This window comes from Rhipicephalus sanguineus, chromosome 11 (genome assembly GCF_013339695.2).
Source record: "Rhipicephalus sanguineus isolate Rsan-2018 chromosome 11, BIME_Rsan_1.4, whole genome shotgun sequence".
NCBI classification, from domain to species: Eukaryota; Metazoa; Arthropoda; class Arachnida; order Ixodida; family Ixodidae; genus Rhipicephalus; species Rhipicephalus sanguineus.
Genome location: NC_051186.1, coordinates 78,165,088 through 78,186,293, shown reverse-complemented (window position 1 = coordinate 78,186,293; position 21,206 = coordinate 78,165,088). Strand labels below are relative to the sequence as shown.

Below are 21,206 nucleotides of genomic sequence, written 5' to 3'. Positions count from 1 at the left end.
TTGATCTCCAAAGTGACAGCAAGACATAAATGATAACACCAGCTTCACATTCTCTAACCTCAGACGATTGGCTTGCTGGGCGAGTTGGTACTACATCATTGTAGAAAGCAGCACAAAAAACACATTTGCGCTGTGTACGTGTTGTCCTTTCCTTGTCTCCATTTTTTGTGCTGCTTTCTACAGTGGTCCTCTTACCTCACAGTACTGCTTGGTTGAGAGAAACAGTGAGAGAAGCTGTTTGGTTGTTGTTACAGGAAACTGGCTATATTTTTGGTTTCTCTTTTACATTGCAAGCCTCAAAAAGACGCAGAGACCTAAATGTTTAGGCGCCTGTGTTGCCGTGACTTTTCCTGCACTGAGCACGCGCGCTCTGACGTGGGTGTCACGTGTTGGGACGACACTCGTTTTCTGGCTTTTTGTTCCACTACACTCCCTACTATTTTTGCCTTCCTCCACGCCAAACAAAGTGGGCGAGAGTCAATTAGTAGAGCATCGGACATGCAATTCAAAGGTTGTTGGTTCAGTGCCCACCAATGACAGGTTGTTTCATTGCCCAGTTTAATTCATTCCCACTTACAGGAGTGCAACAGCCGAAATAGGATATGGAGCAATTTTTGTAGCAGCAAAATGTTGCTTTTGGAGCACAAAAATCCAAATTTGGAGCACCTTACGAAAAAAAAAAAACCTGAATTTTTTAGCACGAAATCCCATATTTGGAGCAGTATAACAAAGAAGGCTTACTTTTAGAAAAGAAAACAAAAATACTTACAAACCATTCAGCATCAGCTAACTCGTGCACAGCGCACGTAAACAATGCTATTTCTATAAAAGCAGTGTGTCGAGCCACCCCCCGGTGCAAACAATGACTAAGTCCACATTAGCATTTGCAGAACCTGTAAAATAATTCGACAGGCACTGCAAATGCTAATGTAGACCTGAAAACCTGGCAACCTCGAAATTCTGGAGATTTGTAAAGCAGGTGAGCAAGTGGGTGTGGCGAAAAAAGAAAACTGGTGGAATGTTTTCTTTGTCTATTTGTTTCTCAAGGCCACAGAAATGCCATACACAACAGCTCCAAATGATTGCCAATAATTTTTTTGGACGTCAGCGATCATACTTGCAATTACACACAGCGCATGCACGAATGAGTAGTTAAGGAACAAAATGTGCTGTGTCCCTGACAGCTAGTACTAATAGCCCCTTCTAAAGCTCAGTACGCATTTCCGCAGATCGCCAGTGTACTGCGGGAAAAGTGGCTTAAAAACCGTTATGCACGCAATTGGCCTCGAGATCTTGGAGTGGCGCCCTCTCGCGTGTGACGTCAGAGCGGGGACTCCGCTCTCAACCGCACTGCAGCAGCCGCTGCTCCTGTATGCTGGATCATCTGCTTCAGGCGGGAACTTTGTCGAACGAACAGCCTCGCGACGGTCCAACTAACGCCTGCAACGATGTTTTCGAGTGTAATCTTGACTTGTTTTAGTTGCGGCCCAATCGACAGGGCCAAGATCCCCCGGATGGCCAACGAGTGCGCCGATGCCACCGACCGCATTGCTGGTAAGAAGTGAAACTATGTGTGAGTGTTCTCGTTTCGTTATCTTGTTTCTGCCGTACGATACTTATTAGTTTTGGGTGGTGCTTTCGATATTTCAGTAAGCGTGGCAGTTCTCCAGCATCTACAAGTATGTAATAAAGCTTGTGAAAGGTAGCGGTGCCTCATTGAGGGCGAGACGGTGTACGATGCAGGCCACGTTGTTGAATGCGCGGTCGAGGCCTTTAACAGAGATCGCATCACCGCCGCTGCTCTCGTCCTGCAGGACAAGTGCGCAAATGCCGCCTTGTTGCCACCCCCCTGTCGATACCGCATGTCGCAGTTGTCCGTAATGTTGGTAAGGTTGAGAACGATATTACGTCGTAGTTCCTATTAATACCGCACAGGGGCCGTGGCATGGGTATTAGAATATAACAAATAGTTAATCGCTGATTATACCACACACAGGGCCACAGAGATTAACGTGGCAAAGGCAAGCTGGGTCCAGTTTCACGCTACGCAGCCTAACGAAAAGCTTAAAGAGCTCCGCTTTTAAAAAAGCGTCTGCACTGCCTCAGGTGAAGACTTTTAGAGAATGTGCACTAAACAGCGGCAACAGGTTTCGCTTATGACTTTATGATAAGCAGTCCGCTAGGCGCGCGCTTGCCTTCATAAGTAAAATACGTATGTACGCCATCCAAATGCAGTCGTAGCCTCAGATATCCTGCGCCGCTCAGCTGATCACACGAGGCGCGCTTTCCTGCGAGGCGATTCGGAGGCCGCGTCGTCGGCTCCTTGTCTAGGGGCCTTCGCGGCAGGTTGTGGGACGGCACCGCACCTAGTGTAAGTCGCCTATGCTTATAGCGTGCTTATTGGCGAGGCGCTTAAACACGGTCACAAGCTTACCTAACAGTCGCGCGTACGGTGGGTAGCAGAAGTCACTGTACGCGAAGTGCTTGCTGCACACGTTCGATGAAGGTGTGGGGCGCTTTCCCATTCTGAGCTTGCAATGCACTTCTTCAGCTTTGGGTCCTTAGGGTAGTTGCGAAAGCTAACGCCTTTTTCACGAGCGGACGAAGTACACTGAGGCACAGAGCAGTACTTCACCATTGCGCAGCACTCGCCGCGGCGACAAGCAGCCACAGTTCTAAAAAACAAAGAGTTGTAGTTCTAAATGAACGTTAAAAGCAGTCCCACGGTTGTTCGAACAACGTCAGTAGCCACCATACGCAAGATAACCAATTGAACTGCTTTTTTGTTGAGATTTGCCACAACGGTGGTTTCAACACGGCGCTGGGTCTGCTGCGTAGCAGACGAAAACGCGCGAATCCCCGCTCTGACGTCATAGAGGCGCTGTTCGCAGCGCCGCCATCGGTCGCACACCAGGCCAATATAACAAGCATCAGGAAATTTGAGAACGACTGTCCTCTTTTATTGCGATAGCAATTATATGGACACTCTCGAAGGGGTTTTGCCATCATGTCCCGCATAAATTTGAAATTGATAACATCCCCCTGCGCGTAGTATGTTCTACCATGGGTAAAAGCGTGCGAGTGCAGGTGATGAACGCGGCTGAAGCAGAGATCAAACGAGCCGGCCCATCTCCGTCGCTCGGAGGGAGCATGCAATAACACCACTCCGCTCGGGAGGACTGCCGTCCAAGCAGAGAGGAAACGCCCCGCCTCTCTTGAACGTGCATGAAAAAACGCGGGGGGCGGGGGGGTGCTGTCGCTCGAGCAGCAACTTTGAACTATGATGCTAAGGGCGCGATCGCTGGCGCGCGCGCTATCTCGGCAGCCCTCAGCGGACGGCTCGTATGCCCTGGTACTTGCTGCGCTCTCAGTGTGAAGACACTGCAGAAAGAGCATCTTTCCCTGGTGCGGCCGTATTCTCACCAACGTTTTGTAGAGTTACGCGAGATCGGATACAAAAGACTTTGCTGCCAGCCTCACTTCGTATGACATTACAATTTGTTGCTATCGAATTCACTGTTGGGCCCTTGCGGTGAAACTGTGACTTTTTTTCTTTTCTTTCACGGGGGGTTTAGGGTTAGGGTCTGTGCGTCTGTATTAGATGATGATGCCCACACTGCAGATGACCAATGCAGCCTCTATTTCTTGCTAAAACTTGCGCAACTGAGAAAATTTTGAAACTGGTCGGGCATTTTGGTGCAGCGTGGCGCAATTTCAACAAATTTCACGGTTTTGGCTCAGCTTGGCGCAAAAATAAGGAATTGTATCAAATTGGCACAATTGGCGCAGCTGTTGCATCCCTGCACTTATGCCATAATTACTAGACTGCAGTTATATTCCACAAATAATGTCCCCTACGCATTCCTTGGTGTCACTGCCTCATGGCTTTATTGGGTTAGGGCCAACAAAGAGAGACCCTCGATCCATTCGTCATTAATTAAAGCATAACTAAAAAAATTAAAACAACTAGCTAATTAATCAGAGGAGATAGCCAGTCTGGTCGAAGGGAAGAATTAAAGTCCTTCTTGCAAAGACTCTACTGCCACTTTATAAAATTTCTAAAAACCGGCTGCTGGTAACTTTCAAGCACTGATAAAATTTGATTAATCCACTGGTGAACCCAAAACCAAAGCACTGTAGAGCACAAGTGCTGTAGTTTTTAGAGATTCTCACAATGATGAGACTGCTTTCAAAAATGACTGCAGTGGTGTTATTCTTGTGCACTCCTTAACCTACGTGCCCCATACGTTATATAATGGCAAGCATAGCCCGTATAACAGCAAAGTGAAGTAGATCAGCAGTTGATAACGATGCTCACTAATCAAATACCCACACAGGGTCCTTTGAAGAGCACTGGCCATGGGTAGACAACCTACACAGCAAAGTAGCGGCGTTGTCAAATTCCACTGTATTGTCATCTCTCTGATAGCCACTATTAAAGGACACTAAAGCGAGACAATGAATCAGTTTCGACTGATAAATTGTACTCTTAAAACTCTAATGATTTTAATTTCATCATCATAGGCTTATTAACAGAGGAGAGGATCAAGGTGAAAGTCTCATTATTAAATTTCACTCTGAAATCTCCACATGTGACATCATGTATTTCAAAGTGTATTTTTCGTATTTTGGCGACATTGGCTCAACAAAATTTTCTGAAACTTAGAATGTGAAGTCTCTCGCTCTCTCAGAAGACAATCTACTTCATTTTTACCGATTCGGTATTACGTAGGCCCTAGTGGACGCTGTCAAAATCTACGATGTCATGACAGTTGGTACAGTAATTTCAAGGTGGCATCGCCACCCTCATTTTCTTTTTGCGCGTTCACTTGCTTACCAAGCGTCTTCTCGCTGCAAGCGTGACGATTTTGGTATTGTGAAAGAGTACCGTATTTTCCGGTGTATAAGACGCACCTTTTTTCCTAGATTTTCGCTGGTGCGTCTTATACAACGGTGCGTCTTATATACGCAAAAAGTCATTCTGCGAGACCAATTTGTTTATATTTAATTTATGAGTACGATAAACTGAGCTCGAGAGCATTCGTAAAAATATATCTAATTTTGTTGTAACAATGAAGCGGCTGCGATCTTAGATGTCAGCTACTTGCTGTTCAAGCAGCGCAGCGACCACGGAGATTACGGCCGCAATAAAAGCCACCACTGTCGCGTGCCCCATTGTACTGTTTGAATTGTTTGTTCTTAAACGAAGAATTAAACCCACAGAACTGAGGCAATAAATAAAAAAGAGCACCACAACGGTCCATTGTAACGTTGTAGCGCCCACAATATCAGTTACAAAAGCGAAAGTACCACTTCATTATCATCATCATCAGTTTCCGTGTGAGACGTCGCTGCAGTCCAGCAGTAGTCGCAGCTTCCGGCTTCCGGTCGCCATTTACGTTTTGTATGCGTGTGTAGTGTGTGTAGGTGGTATCTGACGATCGTGTGATAACCGTGTGGCGCGGTCGTTGTTTATGTGTTCTCGCCAAGTCTGGTAATGCCTAAAGGTATGGTAGCCACCATAGTACAGGCAGTTCCAACGATGTGCTTCAAGGTGCTTACAATGCTGCGTAAAAGTTACTCAGAGGCTGACGACGGCAACCCAGCGATGCTGCCAACCGAGGCGGAAGAACTTTTGACAGTGCGCCGGAGGATGTGGCTTCAAATCCAGTAGAATAAATAGTGGTTTTCTGCGCCTTAATAAAACTGCTGCTTACAGATATTCAGTGCCGTGCGTGACTACGCATTTCGCAATCAATGTACTCTGCGTGGGTCGTGTTTTATCATGTCGACTGAGTTAAAAATAGATGCGTCTTATACAAAGGTGCGTCTTATATATAATTTTTTCTTTCGAAAGTCGTAAAAAGTAGGGGGTGCGTCTTATACAAAGGTGCTACTTATACACCGGAAAATACGGTAATTTACCAATACGAGAGAAAAGTCACAGTTTCACCACAAGGGCGAAGCAATGAATGCGATAGCAACAAATTGTAGTGTTATACTAAGTGAGGCTGGCAGCTAACTGTTTTGTATACGATCTCGCGTAACTACAAAACGCTTGTGTAAGAGAATACGGCAGCTCCAGGGAGAGATGCTCTCTGAAGTCACTTCCCGTTGAGAGCGCAGCACATAGAAGGGTATACGAGCCGCCCGCTTTGATGGCTGTTAAGATAGCGCGCGCGCGCCAGCGATCGCGACCACGCCCTTAGATTCAAAGTTCGAAGTTGCTGCCCGCGCGACAACCCTCTCCTCCGCCCCCCCCCCCCCCCTCCGAGCGAAATGCTCGTTAAAATGCTCGAAATGCTCCGATGCTCGTTAAAGAAGGGCGTGGCGTTTCCCCTGTCTGCTTCGACAGCAGGCCTCCCGAGCGGGGTGATGTTATCGCGTGCACCCTCCGAGCGACGGAAATGGGCCGGCTAGTTTGATGTCTGCTTCGGCCGCGGTCGTCGCTCCCGCTCGCGCGTTTTTACCCGCGGTAGAACATACAATGCGCGGGGGGATCTTATCAATTTGGACTTCATACCGGAAGGACATAACGGCGACGGCAAAAACCCATCGAGACTGTCCATATAATTGCTATCGCAATAAAACTGCTTTTCGCTTTAGAGTCCCTTTAAACATGAGAGAAGACAAGGCTGTTGTCCAGGACAGTACCCCAGCTCGACAGAAGTTACAACGAAAGATTTTTGCCTATGAACCCGATCGACATTTGTGCACTGACCTGGAGGTGCGATGCTAGTGCGACCATGACCTGCGCCTCGCCCAGTCCCAGCTCGAGTGCCTCGAGGCTCTTCTGCACAAGCTGGGCCTTCTCCTCGGCCACCAGGCTGGCCTTGTTGTCCTGCTGCGACTGCTGCACCGCCTGCACCGAGCTGCGCAGCCCCGTCAGGATCGTGTTGTGCTCATTGCGCAGGGCCTCCAGACCCTGGATGACCGTCTTGGTGTTGCTCACTATGTCCTCCTGCGACATGGCCGTCATCTTGCCCAGCGTCTCGATCTTCTTCCTGCCGAACAAGCAGGGGGCTCCAGTGAGAAACATTGCTGGGTAAGCACAGCATGCAGTCTGTCCTAAAGACCATACAAGTGAAACAGCCGTTACTCGTAACAGTCATCAGCGTAAGGTTGATTGCAGAACAAAGGTCTCTACTGACATACCATTGTCAGTTTCCCTTGAATGCAACTACCAGAACCAGCAGGTTATTATTGCACCTAGGCAGGTGTTATCGTATCGCTTCTCTGTCGATTCCCTCGACTGCGTTTCTATTCCACTCGCAACAACAGAAAGTGTACACAGCGTGGAAGTATGGTTCTCCGCACAAGTCTCCTGACCTAGCCGTGAAGGTCGATCTTCAATCACTTTAAGGCCTATTGGGATGGTCCTTAACGAAAGCACCCTGCCATTCACATAAAATTGAAAATAATCTGCATTATAAGAAACAAAAAAAAGACAAGCAGAGTTTTTCCATCTTCACTTAGTCCGCTATTGGAGCATTTAGGCCTCCAATGTTTCCACAACTCAGCTGAGCTGAAGGAAACTGACGGTGTACTATGGGCAAGAAACGCACCATTGACTACAAACTGACGCACAGAGTTGGTGGGGCATGGACTGTACGCATCCTCAAGAGCAGCCTGCCCGGAATGCCCACGAAAGATGCAGCGCAGTATGCTGCTTAGTGTGCTGTCGAAATGAGATAGGGCACTGGAGCACTATACAAAGATATAACATGTATGCGTGGAGGGGTTGCGTCATTATTATGCATACCATATTTCAGGGACAGATGATGGATGAAAATCTAAATAAAGAAAGACAATGCTCTTGTTTCTTTCAAGGAAATTACAGTACCTAGCCTCCAAATGTATCCAGGACTTTATTTTTTTTTGGATGGGGGGAGGGGGGTGTAAACCATACTTTATGTATGTTAGTGCATGTATATACACATGGAAATTTTAAAATTTTCGGCGGGGGTAGGGTTTAACACCCCCCACCCCCACCCCCTGGCTACGCCAGTGCTGCAGTCTAATGCTAAAGTACGATACAAAATACCTAGGTCACGTGTGATCTAATTTTGCCGGTTGTAATGTAGCCAACAACACTTGTCGTCGATATGCCTTTCACGTTTGGGTTGCCTGTGCAAAGCGTATCAGATTCACCGCCAGTCAACCCACTAATACGAGCGTCGAGAGCAGACAAAATAAACGACAATAAAAAGAAATTAACGCAACCCGAGCTGCGCGCACGCAACGCGCGAGCGGGTTATCCTCCGCCATCCACGACACCCACACCCCGAACAGACGCTCGAGAACAAAATTAAATTACACGGCCCACGCGGACGCGCGCGCTCTAAAGAAGTACACGTACGAGCTGCCGACGGGTCATTCGTTGTCACGAGGGGGTTCGAGAAAGAAAGAAAGAAAGAAAGAAAGAGAAAGAAAGAAAGAAAGAAAGAAAGAAAGAAAGAAAGAAAGAAAGGAAAGCCGAGGCCAGTCGGCGGGCGACGGCGCGCTCCAATTTCGTCATGCGGCGGTAATGAGCGGCCGTAATCGAGGGTGAGGGTGTGGCCGCTCGCGAAAGGCCAAGCACAGTAATCGATGGGCACCGTTATTAAGTGAGCACACACCACCGATGAAAGAAAGGCCTCACACCCTCGGGACGCAAGGTGCTTCACTCCTCTCACCACAAGGAGCGCTCATAAGGCCTTCACTTTTTTAGTTTCCCCTCCCACTGATCATCCATTAAATGCACTAACGTTATACACCAGGGGACTCAAACACCCGGCCCGCAGACCTTTCGCTAGCGGCCCGGCCCACACATGACTGACTTCATCCCATATTTTTTTTTTTCGTAATAAGTATGCTTATGACCTTCGCAGGCGTGGCTGGCCTCAAGTATTTTTTTTTTTTCATCGTGAAGCCTCCTCATTCGGTCTCCATGAGTTAAAACATAACCGTGCAACAAAAAGTATATTTCAGTCATTCTCGAGAGCAGTTTCTCGAAACGCGACGGCAAATCCCCTTCAGAAATGACCCATAAACAAGATATAGGAAGGACCTTCCGAAAATGGCGCCGTTAGTTCACATTTTGTTCAAACACCCACGTTCTGGCCGAGACAAGACCCTTGTGTAGGAACGTCGCCTGCAGCGACATCCCAGTACGTCCCACTACAGATAACTTATAATTACAAACATTAAATATAGTACCTAGAATATATTCTAGGCATTATACGTCAAACTTCATTTGACTCCAAGCCCTGTTCAGGTCAACCTCAAACAACGCTGTCTGAATCATCAAACAAAACAACAAAACCTCGCCGCAAGTCCGCAGGGTCGTCGATAGACTTGCATCGAGTGCAATTCCGCAGCAGTAAAAGAAAGAAAGAAAGAAAGAAAGAAAGAAAGAAAGAAAGAAAGAAAGAAAGAAAGAAAGAAAGAAAGAAAGAAAGAAAGAAAGAAGAAAATCACACCACCTCCCGCTAAAGGGGACCATGAGGCGATGCGAAGCAGTGTTTCGGCATGTAGAGCCCGCGTTCTAGAGGTGGAGTGGTGAGGGGGAAAGGGGAGAGGGGAAAAGGAGAGGGGTAGGGGAATGGAAAGGTAAGGGGGAGGGTAGAGGGGGAAAGGGAGAGGGGAAGTGGAGAGGGATCGCGCATGCGCAGTAAGGGTGGTCACGCCGCACACCACCACCACCACCACCGATTGAACTCCGCCATAGATGCTTCACATATAAAGAAAGAAAGAAAGAAAGAAAGAAAGAAAGAAAGAAAGAAAGAAAGAAAGAAAGAAAGAAAGAAAGAAAGAAAGAAAGAAAGAAAGAAAGAAAGAAAGAAAGAAAGAAAGACGACATCGCAAGCCTTCCTTCCCATCGCATCATGAATTCAGACAGGGTCTCCTAGGGGTTGGTTGATCGAATATCAATGCTTGTATGGCATCCTAGATGCACCATCGATTGGAGCTATGGCTTTGTTCTGCGAACTTCGGGAGCACGAAGCAACCGACCCACGTCCAATATGTCGTGTTACGTGACGTCAATCCGAAAACATGCCCCTGCGGCTTTTTCGCGAAATGTCAAAACGCTCAAGTTCCGTCTTCAATTTCGTAACCATTATTCAATGGGATTGTTTGGTTGTCCTTTTCTTCCTCCGTTTTAAAAACACAGATGTGTCCTGAACAGGGAAATAACACTTGATGAAACTTTTGACAGAAGTTGAGGAGAAGACCGAGGCTTGCAGAAAAAATGAGGTAGGGGTTAAACAGGGATCGTAGATGGAGCAAACGTTTTTAGACAGGGTGGACGTTGCGGGAGATGGACCACGGCGTACACAAACACGCTCCCAATGAAGGAAGTTGCTGCTCTGACAAAGACAAGTCCTCTTGTCGAAACAGTGGCTCCACTGACCCGCACCGTTCAAGGACCTCTCAACAACGTAACTCTGTGGCCCCTGTGGGCAGCACAATCTGGTTGACATTGATGATGGTCGGGACGCCTTCTATGGAGATGGCACAATCAAGAATGCATGGGAACGCTCTACATACACGCGCAATAAAAGCGAGTAGAGTCAAACCAAGCTGTTGCGTTTCTTTACGTGACCTAACCACGGCACGATTATGAACTACTATCAAGAGCCGCGTCCTACGAATACTTATCAGCCAAAACGTGGTCCCGCGTGTCGAACCATAAAGCGCTTCCAAATAGAAGCACCAACACCTGGTGGTCTTCGAGCTATACTCGATTTCCCCCTCAAAGGGCTCGAACCCAAGGACCGCACACTTCTCCCGTCTCTGGATCGGACGTAATCGCGCCTCCGGGAGAGTTCGCCACCCTTTTGTGCGAGTGACCCCAATGTAGATCACCTTTTATTGTATGCCCCGCGTTAGACGCTGAACGCATTGTGCGTCTTGTCGCTTGCAAGCAGCTGGGACTCGCCCGATGGTCAGTAGGGCACCTGCTATTTTCTTAAAGGGACACTAAAGAGAAACAATGAATTGGCCTAAATCGATAAATTGTACTCTGAGAACTCTAATGTCGTTAATTTATTACAGGTTTATTATTAGAGGAGAAAATCAAGTTCGAGGTATCATTATTAAATTTCGCGCCGAAATCTCCCCGCGTGACGTCACGGATTTCAAAGTGCATTTATCGTACTTTGACGCCACTGGCTCAACAAAATTACCCCAAACTTGGTATGTTAAGTCTATGGCCCCCTCAGATGACAATGCACTTCATTTTTAGCTATTAGGAACTACGTAGTCCCTCGTAGGCGCCGTCAAAACACGTGACGTCACGGCGAATGGTGCGGAAACCTCAAGGTGGCGCCGCCATCCACATTTCGTTTTTGCGCGTTTTCTCGCTTACTAAGCGTCTTCTCGCAGCAAGCGTGGTGTTTTTGGTATCGTGAACAAGTACTTTACTAACATGAGAAAAATTGTATTGCTCTTTAGTGTCCCTTTAACAACCAGTGTTACCACTCTGAGCGTGCCTTCTCTGCAATCCTGGACCTCGTTGACTCGCACTCGGCAGGCATCCAGATCGGATCTAATCTCCCTACTTTATCGGCTCATGTTTTTTCCCCTATCCCCCATTACTCTTGTGCACTATACCGTTGAGGTGTTCTCCACGAAAGAGACAGTTACGAAGTGCGCTACCATCTTCTCCACTTTCCCGGATTTGAAGTACAGGGTTCGACGGAAACCCGTCTGGTCGGGAAAATTCATGGTGGGAATGGAAAGCATCGACCAATCGTTGAAACAAACACACAAATTGACGTTTCGGCCCCGCTACGGGGACGAAACGTCAATTTCGAGATTGACGTTTTCGGATTTCGAGATTGATATGGCAGCAGCGAGCGTGCAGCCTCAAGACTTCCAGTTAGCCCCGCCATGGTGATCTAGTGGTTATGGCGCTCGACTGCTGACCCGAAGGTCGCGGGATCGAATCCCGGCCGTGGCGGCTGCATTTTCGATGGAGGCGAAAATGTTTGAGGCCCGTGTACTTAGATTTAGGTGCACGTTAAAGAACCCCAGGTGGTCGAAATTTCCGGAGCCCTCCACTACGGCGTCTCTCATAATCATATCGTGGTTTTGGGACGTTAAACCCCAGATATTATTATTATTAAGACTTCCAGTTAGGCTATTTATCACTCGGCAGGAACAAAAATGCATATTTTGATATTGCCGCAGTGTATGAAAAGAGGCCTTCGATGTTTTTTTAAGACAAGTCGCATATGAGACTGTTGACCTGCAAAAGTGTTGAAAGTCTATGGGGTTTCTCTTTTGCCCCACTGCTGACGCTCTTGAGGCTGTGCCCTTTCTTACGGGTCGCCAAGGGGTCTAACGCGACGTGGAGCAAATCAAATAATAATAAAAGAAAACTATATAAATAAATAATAGCTTAAAGAAAGAGGATTGTCTGTGCTACTCGCCGATGACTATGTTGCATGCCAAATTTAGCAGGCTACGTGAGATGTAACAACGGGGATCAAGTATCAGCGGCCGTGACAGTATACTATATTCTCGAAGGAAGATGCCATAATTGCCGATGACATATCGGACGACGCTGTTAGTGGCCCACTTTTGACGCAGTGCCCATAGAATGCAAAATGTCACAGAGACGCCGATTTCGCCCTGCGCACGTACCGTGGACTCTTGCGTTTCGTCCGAATTGTCGCGTTTCGCATTCGTGAGCTTCGCTTTTCGAAATTATAGACGCCGCGCAGTGGCCAGCCGGCACAGCTCGCGATACCAACGCTCGTGGAGCGAGGTAGTCACGTGCCGTCATTATCTGCGACAGCGAAAACCTCGCAATCGACCTTGCGGAGTTTCCCAACCCGGTGCTGTCATCGGAGACAAAAGCTGCCAGAGACGAAAAAGGCAACCTTGACAATCGATACGCCACCCAACGAGGCTTTTCTAAACGGCACGCAGAAGCAGCGGTGTGACGTGCGCAACCGGCTGACGCACCACAGCCGCCACGCTCGAATGTATGTGCGTCGCCGAACGATCGAGTCGCTGTTGCCGTGGCAACTGTACGCACCCGTCGCAACACGCGGGCGGCAAACGCGACGGAGCGGGGCTTTCGACCTTGGAGGTGATCGCGGCAACGGTGGTTGGAGGGAGGAAATTGTCTTTTTATATTTTTCTTGGTCGTGCCATCCTCCATTCCCTAGGCGGGAAGAAGCCCCGATCCGCTCGTAAAGGGATTACCCCTCCTCGGCAGAAGAGCCCGGCTTCCTGTGTTGGCATCGGAGGAGTTCAAGCGGTGAATCCTCCCATAGCTGCGCAGTCACCGTACATCCTGACACCGGTTGAAAGCAAGGTTTCGTTTTCATTCAGCAGGAGATCAACAAAAACTGTGTCACTACAATATCCTTATTCATTCATCTCATTGACAGCGCCGGCAACGTAAATGTTGGAATAAAAGCACAGCCAAAAGTAATGCGTACAGTTTAAGCAACGCTCGGTTCCTTCAACAGCGATTTAAAAGCCTAAATAAACACTTACGCCTGCCGCTATCAATCACACGAGCTACGTCATCTGCAGCGCAACGTATAGTCAAGCACGTTCAGGGGCTTTGAAAGCGCACCAAGGGACGAAACCAAGGCAAACGCACCACTGAGCCCAGCTCAGCCTCTCGCACTGGGACCAGCTAAAAGGCGTCCGCGTAAGCATGCCATGGGAGTGATCCGTCAGCTTCAAGAAAAGCATGCTCTATCGAACTTCACTAACCGCGCAGTGATACACAGCGGCGCAAACTTCCATGGTGACAGGCCAGCCGTCCAACGTATCCCGATCCGCCTTTCCCTGGCAAGTTATTCACTCGGGAATGCAGTGCTTTCACCACGGCCGAGTATGCGCAGCCTAGAAATGCGCCATCCTGCTAACGGCCTCTTTCAATAATTAATACGAGTCATTAAGTGCGCCTTAATATCCGACGTGAAAGCGGCACTGTCCGTTCTATCGAAGCTGCACGTCTGCAATTAAGAGGAATGAATATAAATGAACGAAGTGCGTTCTCTCAATGCACTGCCCATGCATATGCGCCGGGTGTTGCTAAGGGTGAATCGATTGCGTTTAATGAATCGAGGCATCGCAGGGTACTTGAGAAACGCCACAAGGGAGTGGCCGGGTCGAATTTGGGCGCCTAAGTTTCCATGGCGTCACACAATGAGGTTCCTGGAATTCGCCGGTTTTCCCTGACCGTTCTTGCGTTTACATTCCCAACCAATAGCGATTTTTAGTGCCGGGAACCCCTAGACGTTGGGTTCCCAAAGCTTTCGCGTTCTTCGATATACTCTCCCCTCTTTGTTCCCCAGACGCCCTCCTCAAGGGGGAAGTACAAAAGAACGTCAGCCGCTTGGCGGCCCCCGCAGTAAAGCTCGCCAATGATTGACGCCGGTGATTCAGGCAAAAGAAAATGGCGGTTCGCCAGGATCCATCCCCTAATTTTCCACAGGCAGGCTACCAATCAGCTGTAAATGAGACTGGAAGCGCTATCGAAGTTTGAGCGAATGGCATGGTTCACGATTTTCCAACCATTACCGCCAAGACGCTCGACACTGAAAGAAGCTCCAAAAGGCACCCATATTTTGCGGTATGCTTATGTTTAGCAGAGTGAAGTTGGTCTTTTCAAGCATACCGAAGGATTCGTCCTTAAGGAACCCTCAGTTCAGGGAACACTCCCGCCAAATCTGGGCAAGATATGCATTCTTGGGTCTACATAGCCGCAAGCAGCTCGAATTTCCCAATCTAAAACTCTCTAACAACTATAGCTCTAATTGTTCCTTATCATAAGCAAACGGAGCGAAAATTCGCCGGGTGTCCTAGAAGCACTGGCGTAGCCGGGAGGGTCACAAGGCACCAACTGTTTCAAACATACATGATAAAGTATGGTTGAACTCCCACGAAAAAAAATTCTGGCTACGCTACTGCCTATATGTGACAAATTCGCAGAAAAATTCCAGGTTTGTTCCCCATGGTACAGCGTTTTCGCATTCAGTTGGGATAATGCAGCCAGTGTGGCCAGGAATCGAGCACTCAACGTCATGGCTAGCGAGCGATCAAACCGGCAGCTGCTGCCACGTGCAGTGTGCATGCACATGAGGTTTAAACATGGGGAACATTAGCCACCAAGTGCGGGTCAAATCATCGCTCGATTTACCAGAAAGACAGGCGTTTGGAGACAGCTCTGGCAGGCATAAAGAAAGAGAGGCCTTGTGACTGTAAACCGAGAAGTGAATGATCAAACATAATAATAATAATAATAATAATAATAATAATAATAATAATAATAATAATAATAATAATAATAATAATATTATTATTATTATTATTATTATTATTATTATTATTATTATTATTATTATTATTTATTATTATTATTTACGTGACAGGACCACGACATGATTCAGAGGCACGCCGAAGTGGGGGACTTCGGATTGATTTTGACCAGCTGGGGTTCCTTAACATGCGCCTAAATCAAAGTACGCGGGTGTTCTTGCATTTGGCCCCCGTCTGATTGCGGCCGCTGCGGCCGGGAATGATCAAACATAGACCGAGAATCTTCAGGGCGCTTATAGAACGATGACAACCGATTCTTCATTGGACAGGCGAGAAACTCGCTTTTACGATCGCCTCCTCGTATATGGTAAACGTCCGCCCCCCAAAGACACGAAGCTACGAACACGTCTTCGGTGGACATCTCAGACGTGAGACTGTCAACGCTCGTTCCGGATGTTTCTCGTTCGCCAAGAACCACTCCTTCCCAATAAGACCCCAAACAGCAGTCACCAGTGGTGACAGGTTCGAGTGGCGTCCGACTCGGACTGAAGGGTGTCATTCGATCACCGTAGAAACCACGGGGTGCACACGTACGTAATGACGGTGACAATCTGAGGCAGATAAACTCACAGCCTGTACTCCTTCATGGCTTGAGACATCGCTGCGGACTCATCACACGCTGGGAGGAGAACGTGGTGCACGGGCACCTCAACCGGCGAGCGGCGGCCCAGCAGCCGACGGAGGCCCGGCGACTGCTCATCGCAAACCCGTCATCACCGTCGCTTCAGCGCACACACACACAGACGGGGAAGGTGCCGGCGATGAGAACATCAAGAGAACGCCGAAAATGCCACGAGGTCACGCACACGTGAAGAAGAGCGGCGGACGGTGCAGCCGCAACGGCCCGGCAGAAGCCACATCTGCCGATTTCGCCGGCGGTTTCGTCAGTTTCGTCTGCACGCCGGCAAAGATGGCGTCGCCCAGTGGCGGCGGCAATGGCGCTGCAGTCGCCAGTGACGTCCGCGTGCATCGATCGAAAGGGGGGCGGTCCCCGGTACGGAACGGTCGCTTCTTTTTTTTTCGAGCGAGTGGGGCTGTAACACTCATGCTTTTATGTTTCAGCGTCTCGGCAGGACGGACGCGTAGTGGCAAGTTGGGCGCCACACTGGCGACGATTGCAGATCGAAGCCGGCCGACGGAACGATCGACGGCGATGAGTCAGACGCTGAGGGGTCAGGCGGTCGCCAAGGGTGGCCAACACGGGTCGCCAGTTGCCGACTGACAATCACGCCAGATGACACAAGCGGGTAGGGGAACCAGCGGGGCGTAATGAATCCAGGGTGTCGATTCCCACAGAACGCCGACGGAGCACAAAGAGGAGGCCGGGGGTGCAGACGGCGTTTAATCGCTCGGGCATGTGGTGCCGTTTCCTATCATCCTCCGAGGTAATGGCGGATATTCCCTCACTCAATAGCACCACCAATATCAGCATCGAAACACTGCATTGAGCAAGAGCCAATCGGCGACGATTACGTTCCGTGAACGTATATCCCTACCAGGCTTAACGCGCGCATACGGCTACCAAGGAAACCGGAAGGGAAAAAAAAAACAACTGTCCGGCTACCGCTTTGGCAAATGTGTAAAAATGCTTCGCCTTCATTAGTAGGAAAAAAAATACAGAAAAGAAGAAACAGTACAGCTCACACAACTCACAACGCTTTACAGTTCAGCAAACTTAACATCCAGACAGAAGTGCGACGCATGCGCGTGTTCTCGTTTGCCCAAATCTTCTAGGCGTTAGTACAGGGGACGTGAAAGGCGCCGACATGAGGATGGATGGATGGATGCTATGAGCGTCCCCTTTATAACGGGGCGGTGACATGTCTGCGACCAGGCTCGAAGGAAGAAAAAAAAAAAAAACTTCCTTGTTTCAAGTTGGCTTAATACCTTATCTACACTGATTAAATCTATGTTATTATACCAAAAAAAAATGTGTGATGACGCCATCTGGTGGCGTAGAGCTCGAACAGACACACAGCTATTAATGACGATCAAACCTTGCGATTGTTTTTTAGCGTTGTTGTAAATTTTCGCCAGTGGCGCGATCATGCTGCCTTCTTAATCTTGTTTTTGGCAAGAACAAACGTCGACCACGCACATACGCACAAACTACTGTGGTAAGACGAAGTGTCACAAGACGTCCGGTAACACGGTATCCGACAAACCCCTTTGCGAATATGGAACACACACAATACACACAAAATCACGATTACAACCAATCATCGAGAATTCAAAAATTAATACTTCCGCGCCACATGCGCGGAACCGTTAAGCATGTTACGTGTGCATTTTGGCGCTTTTCCTTTGCCAACGGGCACATGGAAGGGGGCGGAGCCCCGTTCCATGTGCACACCTGTGCCCGTTGTGTATTAGGGGCGGAGCCAACTTTCAGCCCCTCCCCCCCCCCCCCCCCCTGGTCCGAAAGAAAACGAGCTCCGCGATGGATGAAAACACAAAAATGAAGCGATGACGTGTTTCTCACAAAGGCCTGCCATTGGTCCACGGCTTTCCGGGGTAAAGCCGGGAAGTAAACAGTTCTTTGAATGCAACATCAGGGGACCTAAGTCGCCATTATCGTCAATAAACATGCGTAGCAATTTAAATAAATGACGTGAAAAGTCCAACTGGGTCAATGTATGGAGCAGAATTGGCGCCCCCTTTAGATGACCAGGGGGGCGGGGCAGCCCCCCCTCCCTCTTCTGTACCAGCCCCATGCGCACACCTATGCCATGGGTTCCGGGCGCTAACAAGGCGGAAGTGTCTGCGGTGTGATGACGCTAGGCGTAGCGCAGATCATGCATGAACGCCTCCAGCACTCGAACGCGGCTCATATCGAACGGAAGAAATGCGTCTGATAACCAAATGGGCGGCAATCAACAATGGGGCACGTTTCGCAATCTCTAGAATCTGCCAAGTGCTCCTCGATACACTTTATACGCCCTCCCCTGTACAGCCAAACGTCAAGGGGGAGGGGGGGGTCCTCGAGAAGGTCGTCTTGTGCCACGAGGAAACGTGCACGCTTGGTCGACCAGCTGCAGGAGAAGCGTCGCAACCACAGCACACCTTTTCCACGGCTCTAGTGGTGCGAACAGAGAGCGCGGTGCGACGTGACCGTCGCGTTCGCTTCCTGCTCTGTTTTTCCTCAAACGCGGCTGTAGCCCTCATGGCTATCTCCATGCACCACAGCGAGTGTGGGATAAGAGAGAGAGGGCATACAGGAGAAACACCGAAGTCAATGCACTCAAGCCGTCCATAGATTCCACTTCCATGAATTTCGTGGTTGATCCATAAACAGAGCAAATTAGAGTCAAAGTTCGTTTCTTTATCATTATTACTACTGTGTCGCGCCGAAATCCCAGCGCCGGCAAGTGAGCATGACGCCACGGACTTAATTATTTTCTTTTTTTCACCGCGGTGGCTCATTAAAGGGCACATATCATCTACCAAGGTAATTTACATGGATACAGAAGTTCGCATACGTCGCGACATTGACATCGCGTCAGGGGACCTGAAGGAGACCCTCAACTTCAACGCATCTATTAATGATGACGTCATAGTCATCAATGTCCTTTTGCCGCGCCTGTGCCAGGAGACTACTATTTGGCGGCTGCTCGCGAGTCCGTGCCCAAAGTTTTTGTTCTTGGCGACACCGAGTTCCCGTTCGCTCTTCGAAGGACCTTTTGATTGCCGGGGTGCAAGCGCGTAGCTACAAGCGTTTGTCCGCGATGAGCCTACTCTGCAAAATATTACTGCAGCTGCGCGAGCAAGTGTATTTTCCGAACGAAGAGCTCGACCAAAGACCACCAGAACAAACTCGCCTCTGCCTTTTTTTTTTTTTTTCGTTTCTCCCTTTTTCTCCGTACGCCACAGAGCATACTAAAAGGCGTGACCATTCCGCGGCACTTGTTGAAAAGCCTTTGTGGTCCTCGCGCACCTTCGCTGGAATGTGGAGGGGTGCGCATTCTGTGAAAAGAGCTTTCGCGCGGAACACATTCTTGCAGGAAAGACCAACTGACCATTTTTTTTTTTTTGAGGGGGGGGGGGGGTTCGTGCGCGCGTCCAGACGTCAGGAGTGGTCCTCGCGAAAGCAACATTCGTGTTTGCGAGCGTCATTTCATGGATGTTGGCTACAGCGCAAAGCGGTCGGACTTAGCGTGCCTCAGGTCTACCGCACGACCTCGTCCGTCGCTCAGGCCCGGTGCTCTACCAGCGACGCCCGCGGTTGCCTCGCTTCTGAGCAGGGTGATGCCTCACTACCCGAGTGTGCACGACAGGTTACAGTGACAGTGTAGCGAGTGACCACAGGCGTGCACGGATAGGAAACACGTGCCTGCTTTGCCTCCACCCGTGTCGACCGACGTTTGCGCTGTGAGACTACGAATTGCAGGTGTGTTTGCCTACACGTCGACTGAAACAGATCGCGTTCCTGTGATTTTCGGGCCAGTGACAGCTATTGCCGGCGGCAAAATCATCGCGTGCTATTTCGCGACGATGGGGCGCCATTTAACCTGAGCTCAGTCGAATGGCGTTCGAATGAAACATTCGTGCGTTGCGCTGCCGAGCACGAGGTCTCCGTTTCGATGGAGGCGAAATGAAAAAAAAAAAAATGCTCGCGTGCTTGCGTTGTATATATAGTGCACATTGAAGAACTCCAGGTGGTCGGTATTAATCCGAACCGCTCCACTACGGAGTGCACCATAATCGTACGTCAGGGCTACATCGTGACTTAGCTTTGTTTCGACACCAGCAACTTGATGCGCTTCTCAGTGTCAACCATCGATCAAATCGGACAACTTAAAGTGCCCAAAGCGAACACACTGCGACAAAATACATTACACTGCCGAAGGTTTGCGCACCAACGTGTCAGAGCTTACCCGTGAACGTCGTCGACGCGGGGGTCATCTTGATGGTCGTCGCTGCTATCGCTTCCTGGCGAATCGCTGCTTGCCAGCGGATCGAATCGGAAGTGGTTAGCCACGTCGAGTACCCCGGCCATACAAGCCTCGAGATAATCGTCGTCATCAGACGATGATAACGAGGACGACCACGATGAAGTTGACCGCGACGACATCGCGCAACACGTGCAGAATGCGCGGCAGGCTAAACGGTCGATGCAGGCCACGCGGAAGTGCGTCACAGTTCGGGGTGATCACGTGGTCGAGCTTGTTTACATGTTTCATACGCTAGGCGGCGTTAGTTGCATCCGGTGGCTTGCCGTTCTCGAAGCTCTCCCGAACTGAAACTGGTCGACAATAAGCAGGGTACAAATGGAGTACGTTAGTTTGTCCCGATTCGTCCGTGCCCTTTTCACATTACCGAACAACCTGATGGAATCTGCGCATGCGTGCGCCTTTACAGAACGTAGACTTGCTTTCACGGAACGTAAACTACTCACTGGATACGTTTTACGTTTACGGCCTTTTCGTGGCTACTCGTGGGATCGGCTATATATATATATAGATCGGCTTTACGGAGGCTCCAGCCGCCGAGTCGAGACAAGACGCTGCTTGAGCCGGGTTACCACGCGATGATGCCGGATAGGTGGTGCTATCTGGCGGGGCCAAGATGAACCAGGCAAGCGCACGATTGTTATAGCGGAACATGGTGCATTGTATGTCTCTGCTAGGTAGACTATAGAGTTTTCCTAAAATTAACTAGAGGGGACTCTGGGCGCTGCGATCGTTCGCTCCATGGGAATGAGGGGTAAGTTACACAAATTGCCTAGTATTCGTGCTTGCGGCTTCAAACGTACTTGTGTCTTTGTTTATATGCATGTTTTGGACGTTTCGTTTCGATACAGAATAGAACCGCTGTGAACTTCGTGACCAGGTTTGAGTTTGGTGAGCCACGATAGAAAAGTTAAAATGTGTGAAGTG

The 21,206-nt window shown here is 49.2% G+C and overlaps 1 protein-coding gene across 1 annotated transcript in view; it reads right to left on the bottom strand.

Annotated features, from left to right (window-relative positions):
• Positions 1 to 16,153, bottom strand: part of LOC119374487 (kinesin light chain) — a gene marked incomplete in the record, with an annotated part of 72,511 nt that extends 56,358 nt beyond the window's left edge. Inside the window, 2 exon segments of the mRNA XM_037644594.2 lie at positions 6,722 to 7,004; positions 15,901 to 16,153. Of these exon segments, the coding sequence (XP_037500522.1) occupies positions 6,722 to 7,004; positions 15,901 to 15,929 (312 nt within the window).
• Between the last annotated feature and the right edge of the window lie 5,053 nt (positions 16,154 to 21,206).